The sequence below is a fragment of the Mus pahari genome, chromosome X (assembly GCF_900095145.1).
Source record: "Mus pahari chromosome X, PAHARI_EIJ_v1.1, whole genome shotgun sequence".
NCBI lineage: Eukaryota > Metazoa > Chordata > Mammalia > Rodentia > Muridae > Mus > Mus pahari.
Genome location: NC_034613.1, coordinates 2,280,433 through 2,290,148, shown reverse-complemented (window position 1 = coordinate 2,290,148; position 9,716 = coordinate 2,280,433). Strand labels below are relative to the sequence as shown.

The following is a 9,716-nucleotide window of genomic DNA, read 5'->3' as shown; positions in this document are numbered from 1 at the left end:
TCCTGGGTTTTTTGGTTTTTTTCCTTTTTTCTTTTCTTGCGCGTGTTCTTAGCCTCCTTCTAGTTTCTTTACAGGGCCCATTCTATTGAGGAATTAAGCAAACAAATTCAGTTAATGATAAACCAAATGCCGACTACTAACCCTTAGGGGGTCGATAAGGCACTTAGTGAGTGTTCCTTAGGTGACATAGTCATTACGGACAAAAGCTTCGATCTGTACCCTGGGGCTAAGGAACACTTGGAAATTCCTTCAGATTCCTTAAGAGATAGAAAAGGAGGAACAGCGGCTTTTTTTTCCAGCTGTGACAAGGGTCCCACCAGTATGTATACAAGAGGGACTATTGGGGCAAGCATTTGGCAGAAAAGGGGCTAGCCCCCTCCCTATCTTTTCCATTTTGATTCTCAAGGTTTATAAAATAATCATTAGGAAGTGTTTTCTTGGAAGTTGGGAAATTCTTGCGCCCCGAACGTTCCTGAGCTGGAATGGCAAGTGGCCTGAAAAAGGCACCGGTGAGCCTTCTGTGCGGCGCCGACGTGCTCCAGCGCCCCGCGCCCCTCAATCCTGCTCCTCCTCCTCGCGATGCTCGGGCTCACTCCTCCTGGTCCCCGCCCCGCTCCCGCTTTCGGATTGGAGGAACTCAGCTGCTAGCCCGCCCCGGGATTTAAAGGGCCCGCTCGGCCGCGCCGCCCTGGGAGCCACTGCTGGTCCCGGCCTTGCGGCCTGCGGGGGAGGCTGCCCGGAGGAGGTGGCGACAGTGGCAGCAGTGCGCGTCCCCGGCCCCCAAGACCACGGCTTCCTTTCTGCCAGGTAGGTCTCCAGTAGTGTGCGCGCGGTTCCCACGTTCCCATCCTTAAGCTGGCCTGCGGGGCGCGGATCTATACCCCTTGTCCTGGGACCTCGTCCGCATCACCTATAGGACTCCCTCCCTGCTATGTTCCCTGCCGGCACTTCCACTTTCCTGCAGTCCCTCGACCAGGGCAAGGCTTTGTTGCCGGCTTTTTGCTGAGTAGGGTGAGATGAAGCTCGCGGAAGATACATCCATACAAGGAGAGATGCACACGGCCCCTAAGTGTCACAGACTCCCCCTTTCTGCACTCCACATTGAGTGACTACCTTGGAAACCAAGGAGCCCACTTCTTCCGCCCCATTTGATATATAGGTCTAGAATGCATATCATTTTTATCATCATTGAACCGGACTGTTAACAGCATTCAAGATACACAAGGTCCTTCATTCCCTGCAGGTCACAGTGCATCCAGAACACCCACTGATATCACAGTTGGTGGCTCAGCCCCATGTACCTGATATTCATATCCTCCCCAAAGCCTTCCAGTAGCACCCTGGGGGGTTGGCAGCCCCAAGCTGAAGTCCTGAGTGCTCAAATCCCAACCTTGATTGTGGACAGCACCACGGACATCTTACTCCCTCTGTGTCCTCCCTTTGGCAGATCCATCTGTCCATCCATCTGTGTGGGTCCACAATGGCCACCTTCAGCCGCCAGGAATTTTTCCAGCAGCTACTGCAGGGCTGTCTCCTGCCTACTGTCCAACAGGGCCTTGACCAGATCTGGCTGCTTCTTACCATCTGCTTCGCCTGCCGCCTCCTTTGGAGGCTGGGTAAGTGCCTACCAAACTGTGTTCCACCACAACCGATTTTATCTTATCTGTGACATTCATGGATATCAAACTATACCTTATACCCCACCACATCTTACCATGCAACATCCTGCAATGTCAAAGCAGGTCCCTACAGGTCGAGCCCCATCATATCCCATTAAGCTAAGCCCCAATTCCACCACAACACATCCTTTACATACAGCCACCTCAAGCCACACTATGGCAAGCCACATCCTGTTAAACCAAGACATGACCTTCAGCATTCCTGCACTCTGGGATGATGGGATCCGGAGCTGCCTGTGTTCCAAGGTTATCCGTCAGATCCTGGAATGCTGGTGTTACAAGTATCCTATCCCAAAGCATCGTAGTTACTAAGGTATGAAGAGTCTGCAGACATTATGAATGTCTATAATCAGGACATTGTGAAATTCCTGGATTCTTCGATTCTATAATGTTCCTGCGGTCATAGCAAAGTCGATATCCAAATGAGAAAGTTCTGAAATCCCCAGGATTCCTCTAGAATACAGGCATTTGTGAAAATCAAAGGTTCTCTAATCAACTCTTTCCTCTTCATCTTAAGTGGGTGCTTTCTCCCCCCCTCCCAGCTTTATTATTTTGGTACATATCAAAGCTACTGAAAAGCTGAAAGAATATTAATATACATTTACATATAAAAGTCAGTCACCCTGGTTTCAGTTAGCCACAATAGACTGCTCTGTCTTCCTGCCTATCTATCCCGCCCTCCTCTTTCTGAATCATTTCAATAACCTGATGGCATCACGACCCCTCACCCCAAGTCCTTCCGTATATGGTCCTTGAGAACAACCCCACCCCATACAGAGCCCTAGCCTCATCCATCATCCCCACCCCTGTGACATTTTAATATGGATGCAATCCTGTCCAACATCAATTGATAATTTTCCTTTCAGGGTCTCTGAAATGTCCTTAGTAGATGTTGCTTTTTAAACCCAAGCCTTGCCACACGTGCCAGCTCTCCAGTACCAGCTTTGGGTCCCCTTAGACCCCAGCATGTTCTAGGCTTTTGCCCAAGTCCTTCTTCTCTTGCCAGCCTACCAACCTCCTGCTTCTTGTTTTCCCACCGTCTCTGTCTCTCCCTCTCCCTCTCCCCCTAAGGGTTACCGTCTTACCTGAAGCACGCAAGCACCGTGGCAGGTGGCTTCTTCAGCCTCTACCACTTCTTCCAGCTGCACATGGTTTGGGTCGTGCTGCTGAGCCTCCTGTGCTACCTCGTGCTGTTCCTCTGCCGACACTCCTCCCACCGAGGCGTCTTCCTCTCCGTCACCATCCTCATCTACCTGCTCATGGGGTATGGGTGTGCATCCTCACCCTCCCCTTGTTGGCAGAAGGCAGGCGGGGGTCCCCAAGGCCTTGATGAAGTGGTCCAAGATAGGATGGCATGAGATTCTAAGAAAGTGAAGGAGTCAGGGACCAGAGAGGGTGACGAGTGTCCCTGAAGGAGACCTGAAACATGTGTCCTTCCGTGAGGCTGTACAGGATAGGTTGAACATGGGCTTCCCCTGGAGGAGGGGGTCCTGGGGATTTTTTTTCTTAATGTGTTATGTGGGTTAGGAAGGCAGAACCCCTTCAAAACCTCGGTGACCCCGGTAGTGTCCAAAGCCCTAGGAGGCATAGGCCCAAGACCGTCACCTTTTTTCCTCAGTGAGATGCACATGGTGGACACCGTGACATGGCACAAGATGCGAGGTGGGTAGCTCTCTGCCCTCCCACCTGCCCTCCTCACCTCCTGAGAGCCCTCCTGGACCTTCCCCTTCATAAACCAACCACCATACAGCGCAGGCTTCCCTTTCCCCTGACATCTTCGTCTCTGTCTCTTTCTACCTGTCACTGTGTCTCCCTTCTCCTCTCACCTCACACGTGGTGCACCCTATCTTTCATGGTGACATGCTTTCTTATCCATACACTTGACCATGGGCCCCACACATAGGGGCCCAGATGATCGTGGCCATGAAGGCGGTGTCTCTGGGCTTCGACCTGGACCGGGGCGAGGTGGGTGCAGTGCCCTCACCTGTGGAGTTCATGGGCTACCTCTACTTTGTGGGCACCATCGTCTTTGGGCCCTGGATATCCTTCCACAGCTACCTACAGGCTGTCCAAGGCCGCCCACTGGTGAGCTCCTGGGTGGCCAGGTGGGCAGGGACTGTGGGAGCCGCCATGGGGCAGTGCTCATGGATCCTTGATCCCACAGAGCCGCCGATGGCTGAAGAAGGTGGCCCGGAGCCTGGCGCTGGCCCTGCTGTGCCTTGTACTGTCCACTTGTGTGGGCCCCTACCTCTTCCCCTACTTCATCCCCCTCGACGGTGACCGACTCCTTCGCAAGTGAGCACAGCCTTCAAGGCCCCCGTGTAGCAGTGAGGGGGTTGGGTAGAAGGCTGGGTCTTCCCAATTCTGAGCCTGTCTCTTAATGCTTCTGTCTGTCTTCTGTTACTACAGCAAGAAACGCAAAGCCAGGTAAATGAGGGCAGGTGCTGAGGGCAAGTGGGCTGACCAGGGCTGGGCCAGAGCCTTGGGCCAATTTGCTTCCAGACATCTGAATCTGACTGACCATCTACCCCATTACCGCACAGAGACCAAGTGTGTCTGTCTGTGACTCCATGTGTGGCTGACACTCCAACACTATTGTGTCTGGATGTCCTTCTGTTGTACCACTAGAAACAAGTTATGTGACTGGAATGGGAAGCGGCAAGTGTGTATTAGTTGGTGACTCCAAACTGTCTGTGACTCTGGATAATTTGACTTGTTTGCCTGTGGCCACTGACTCGCCTGAGTGTGGGACTGAGACTCCTGGCTGGGCTATGCCTTGTCAGTGGTGGGCTTGTGGGGCTGTCACTGGCGAGGGTAAACCTCGGTCAGTGACACTGGCTTATCTGTAACTCTGGTTTGCCTGTACAGCATGCAGTGTGCCCGCTTATGACTGACTCTGCCAGTTTGTCTGCCTTCTCAGACCCGCTTGCTGCTACCTGAGTAAAGGATTGTGACAAGCTGTGAGCCTGTGTCTTTGTTTGCCCAGGACTGTATCTGGCTGTTTGCTAGCGGTTTGATTGTGTGACTTTCTTCCCGTACTCACTGGCTCCTGGTTCTGTCTGATACTGAGCAAGACTCCAAACAGTAGTCGGGCAGTGGTGGCGCACATCTTTAATCCCAGTGTTCGAGAGACAAAAGCAGACAGAGCTCTGAGTTCAAGGCCAGACTGCCTGATCTATAAAGGGAGTTCTGGGACAGCTAGGGCTACACAAAGAAACCCTTTCTCAAAAAAAGAAAAAAGGAAAAAAAAAACAACGAAAGAGAGAGGTGGGAGGGGAGGGAATCACTTGACCAGTGTCCCTGAGTTAAACAGCCGGGCACAAAACTCAGGCCTAATCCTATCTATGTGCAGTATGCTCTCTGCTTTTGACACTGTCTGGGAAGTTGACAGTGTGCGCGTACAGTGAGTGTTTAACTGTCTCTGTATCTCACGACAATTTGATTTGATTTGTCTTAGAAGGTGACAAAATCTGGTTAGAGAGCTGAGAGGCTGATGAGAACCTTTGGCTGTGTGGCCATTTTAGTGTGTAGGGCCATGTCATATACCAGCTTGCCCATTTATTTGAGCCCCATGAAACCCATCACCTGACAGTGTGTGTGTGCGCGCGTCATAGTCCGCTTCTTTGGCTACCGTGTTTCTGTCTTATCTATGAAGAACTCAGGCCAACTTCCAGGCCCTCTCTGACTCTCTTTTCTCTCTTCTCTGCTGCATTCCTGACCCCTTGGGGCCCTAGGGGCACCATGGTAAGGTGAGTCCATAAGGCCGGGGTGCCATGAAACATGGGGGGTATCGTGTCGGGGCGCAAATGTAATGCCTCTCTTCCTGGCCCTTCACAGGTGGCTACGAGCCTACGAGAGTGCTGTCTCCTTCCACTTCAGCAACTATTTTGTGGGCTTTCTGTCTGAGGCCACAGCCACATTGGCCGGGGCTGGCTTCACGGAGGAGAAGGACCACCTGGAATGGTGGGGAGGGCTTTGGGGCCCCTTCTCCCACAGGGTGCTGCCTGTAGGAACTGTAGGGCGGTGGGTGGTGCTCCTGGGAAGGGACCAGTCAAGACAAAAAAGAAAAATCATAGCAGCTGGGTAGCTTGAGATTCCAACCGTAATGGAATGTCTGTTTTTGCCCACAGGGACCTGACAGTCTCTAGACCGTTGAATGTGGAGCTGCCCCGGTCCATGGTGGAAGTTGTCACAAGCTGGAACCTGCCCATGTCTTATTGGTTAAATAATTGTGAGTCACCCAGTCACCACTCCAGAATAGTTGGTGACCCGAGGCCTTTCATACATTTGTACAGCAAACATTTACTGAGCAACTACTGTGTGATGGACACTCAAGCTGCACCAGGGGCTGTTAGTGTATTTCAGTTTGTAGAGTGTTTGCCTAGCATTCACGAAGCCCAAGATTTGGTCCCTAGCACCATATAAAAACTGGGCGTGTACTTGCCTGTAGTCCCAGCTCTATAGAGGTAGAGGCTAGACAGTCAGAAGTCCAGGGTCAGACTGGAGAGATGGCTCAGTGGTTAAGAGCGCTAACTGCTTTTCCAGAGGTGCTGAGTTCAATTCCCAGCAACCACATGGTGGCTCACAACCATCTGTAATGGAAGCCAATGCTCTCTTCTGGTGTGTCTGAAGACAGCGACTGTGTACTCATGTAAATAAATCTTAAAAAAAAAGAAAGAAAGAAATCCAAGGTCATACTCAGCTGCATAGAGCTGGTTTTTTAAAAACTTTTTTTTAAATTTATTTATTATATATAAATACACTGTAGCTATCTTCAGACACCCCAGAAGAGGGCATCAGATCTTATTACAGATGGTTGTGAACCACCATATGGTTGCTGGGATTTGAACTCAGGACCTTTGGAAGAACAATCTCTTAACCTCTTAACCTTTGAGCCATCTCTCCAGCCCCTGCATAGAGCTGTTTTAAGTCAGCCTTGGATGCGTGAGATCCTGTCTCAAAAATAAGATATATTAGGGACAACAAAACCACACAACATTTGCTAACCTGGTAGAACTGTCAATTTGGAGGGTGGATAATAAATAAGAAAGATTATTATCAGTAAGTCAGGTAGTGGTCAATGCCACAGTAAATCATAATGATGCTGAAACAGGAAAGAGGGAGTGGTCTGGGAATTATCAATAATTTATCCAGGGAACGTTTCACTGAGGAAAGTGAAGGAGCAAGGAGTGTGGGGGAAGGAATGGAACAGATGGTGAGAACAGCAGGTGCAGAGGTCCTGAGGTGGGAGTTCACCTGGTATATAGGAGAGACAGCAAAACAGTCATTGGGGGAATGGGGACGTGGCTCCATGGTGGGTCATCGCAAGGTTCGGAGTTGCATCCCCAGAACTGTAAGATTTAAGGTCTTTGGGCAGACTCAGGGAGGGGTAGTAGTAGGACATTAGTTCAGAGAGATCCTCAGAGGCTCTGGGGCCTGAGACAGTCACTCTGGGCAAGGCTGGGATCCTAGGGGAGTCATTTGGATATTGGATCATAACTAAATCCCTTTGGATTTTTTTTTTTTTTTTGGATTCCTTTGGCTCGATGGAGGGAAGTGGAGGGAAGATGGATGGAGGGGGAAGGCAGTGAGGCAGTGAGGCCCACCCACTGTAGCTGACTGAGGATTAGCAGTAGTGGTGGCAACAGCCCGTGGTGCGAAAAGGGCTTCTGAAGGAAGAAGAGCTGTTTCGATTTGCCAAGAGTGTGACTGTGTGGGAAGATAGAACTTTGCCCTGAGGACCTGGAAGCCTGCAGGGTTGGCATTGGCTGACCTTGGGAAGTCTGACTTAAGCAGAGTAGAAGACTGGGAGTTCATTTTCATTTTCAGGCTTGTGACAGTTGAGGGCATCCTAACGACGTTATCCCGAGGGTCCCCTACAGATTATGGCTATCATCCTACCTGTGACTCTGGAAAAGCTGGCGGGAGTTCCAGAAATCTTGACCTGTATTTCTCCCACCTGCAGATGTTTTCAAAAATGCCCTCCGCCTGGGGACCTTCTCTGCTGTGCTGGTCACCTATGCAGCCAGTGCCCTCCTGCATGTAAGCAAGACAGACCAGGAACAAGGGAAAGTGGGTGGGGCGGGGATTCAGAGCCTCCTCTTCACTCTCCATGTCCCCTTGTCCGGGTCTCTAGGGCTTCAGTTTCCACCTGGCTGCTGTGCTGCTGTCCCTGGCATTTATCACATATGTGGAACATGGTAAGTGCACACAGAGCCCAGCACAGTACAGGTGGAAGGTTCATGGGAGGCTGGGGCTAACCTTTCCATACTGTCCAGTCCTCAGAAAGCGCCTGGCTCAGATCCTCAGTGCCTGCATCTTGTCAAAGCGTTGTCTGCCAGACTGTTCACATCGGCATCGCTTGGTGAGGGTTCATCGTCGGTAACCTTGTACCTAACACTGCCCTTCAAAAATGTCACTTCTTTCTCCATCTTGTATCTGTCTCTGGGTATCCAGCCTCCTCTTCTGGTGCCTGAGCCATCCCTAAAACCTCCCCCTCTATTCACTGGCATCTGTTTCTCTAACAGGCATTTATTGAGCACCTGCTGTATACTCACCTGGCATTCGTTTCCCCCACTGAACATTTATTGAGCACCTGCTGGTTCTAGGTGCTGGAGACAAAGTGGTGAACTAAAGCAGGCCAAAGTCCTGGCCCTGTGGGACAAAGATTTTAATTGGGGAGACAGGAAAGTCAGTCAAGGCTAAGAATAGCTTGTGAGGTTGCGAGTTGCACTAAGCATAAGGGGACACGGACGGGACATATGGTGGTGGTGGTTTCCCTTTACACTGGAAGGTCAAGAAAGCCTCCCTGGATGAGTTCTAAGTAAAGAAGGGAAGGGAGGGAAGCATCTCAGGAAAAGGGGGTACCCAGTGTAAAAAGCCCCACCCCAACATGGGCCTCTGAGCAACAGTGTGGCTTGTGCAGAGAGTGAGAGGGAAGGGAAAGATGGGCCCTCTAGGTCAGGGCGGGATTTGTTTTGGTTTTGTTGTTGTTTTCATTCTGTTTGCCATAAAAAAAATGCAGACAACCTCACATTTGTCTCCCACCCGGCAACGATGCTCATCACCATAACCCCACATTCTTGCTCCTCTGCCTGAACGCTCGCATCTCCCCCAACCTGGACGCCCTCGTGGTTACCAACACCCTCGTCCTTGGATACCTCTGAGCTCCCATAAGAGACTCCTTGAACCATCTCTTTCCTATCTTGGGGTACCCTGGGCATCTTGGGACCCACAGTGCCTTGTGTTCCCCCCTGGGCTTCCCTGCACAGGTGGTGGTGGGGGACAGTGACCAAGTCCAGCTGCCAAATATATCCATCTGTCCCCCACAGGGCCTGGGGGTACGAGCCTTAAACTTGCTCTTTGGGGCCCTGGCTATCTTCCACCTGTCCTACCTGGGCTCCCTGTTTGATGTCGATGTGGACGACACCACAGAGGAGCAGGTGAGGTGGGGCCCTGGCCTGGGGGGCGGGGACTAGGGATGGCAGTTACTGTTTGGGGGAACCTTGAAGGCCAAGGCAGTGAGAACAAGCCAGGACCATGTGTCTTAGCTTGTACAAATGCCTTCCTTCATCTTCGCACTGTCTCTCAAATTCAGTCATACTGCTGGCTCTTTCCTTTGACTAAACTGCAATATTTACTTACTTACCCTCTAAATTTCATTCTACTGCAATAGAATACAAAATCCAGGCTTTTCTCTCTCTCTTTTTTTAACTACTAGGAACTGAACCCAGGCCCTCCCTCATGTTAGATACATTTGCCTATACCTCCTAGCCCCAGGTTTTACTTCTGTTTGTAGCTTTGATTGAGACAGGGTCTCAGGTATTCTAGGCTGGCCTCAAACTCAGTATTTCCCCAAGGCGGTCCTCCTGCCTGCACTTCCCAATGGGTTGGGATTACAGGCATGCACCACCACACCCAGTTTTGTGGTCTGCTAGAGACCAAACCAAGAGATGCAAGACGTGTAAGCACTCTACAGTGTTACACACCCCAGCCGTGTGTGTGGGTGTGTGTGGGTGTGTGTTTTGTGGGTGTGTG

The 9,716-nt window shown here is 51.1% G+C and overlaps 1 protein-coding gene across 4 annotated transcripts in view; it reads left to right on the top strand.

The window, feature by feature from the left end:
- The first annotated feature begins 662 nt into the window (after positions 1 to 662).
- Porcn (porcupine O-acyltransferase) overlaps positions 663 to 9,716 on the top strand; it is an 11,833-nt gene continuing 2,779 nt past the window's right edge. The window contains exons 1-14 of one of the 4 annotated variants that reach the window (XM_021187354.1): positions 663 to 807; positions 1,448 to 1,616; positions 2,751 to 2,943; positions 3,298 to 3,341; positions 3,583 to 3,764; positions 3,844 to 3,974; positions 4,089 to 4,106; positions 5,414 to 5,428; positions 5,517 to 5,642; positions 5,810 to 5,910; positions 7,645 to 7,721; positions 7,816 to 7,879; positions 7,958 to 8,043; positions 9,011 to 9,121. In XM_021187354.1, the coding sequence (XP_021043013.1) occupies positions 1,481 to 1,616; positions 2,751 to 2,943; positions 3,298 to 3,341; positions 3,583 to 3,764; positions 3,844 to 3,974; positions 4,089 to 4,106; positions 5,414 to 5,428; positions 5,517 to 5,642; positions 5,810 to 5,910; positions 7,645 to 7,721; positions 7,816 to 7,879; positions 7,958 to 8,043; positions 9,011 to 9,121 (1,284 nt within the window). In that variant the 5' untranslated portion in view covers positions 663 to 807; positions 1,448 to 1,480. The remainder of the gene's footprint in view (positions 808 to 1,447; positions 1,617 to 2,750; positions 2,944 to 3,297; positions 3,342 to 3,582; positions 3,765 to 3,843; positions 3,975 to 4,088; positions 4,107 to 5,413; positions 5,429 to 5,516; positions 5,643 to 5,809; positions 5,911 to 7,644; positions 7,722 to 7,815; positions 7,880 to 7,957; positions 8,044 to 9,010; positions 9,122 to 9,716) is intronic. The other 3 variants (XM_021187357.2, XM_029534412.1, XM_021187359.1) reach the window with 3 other exon arrangements.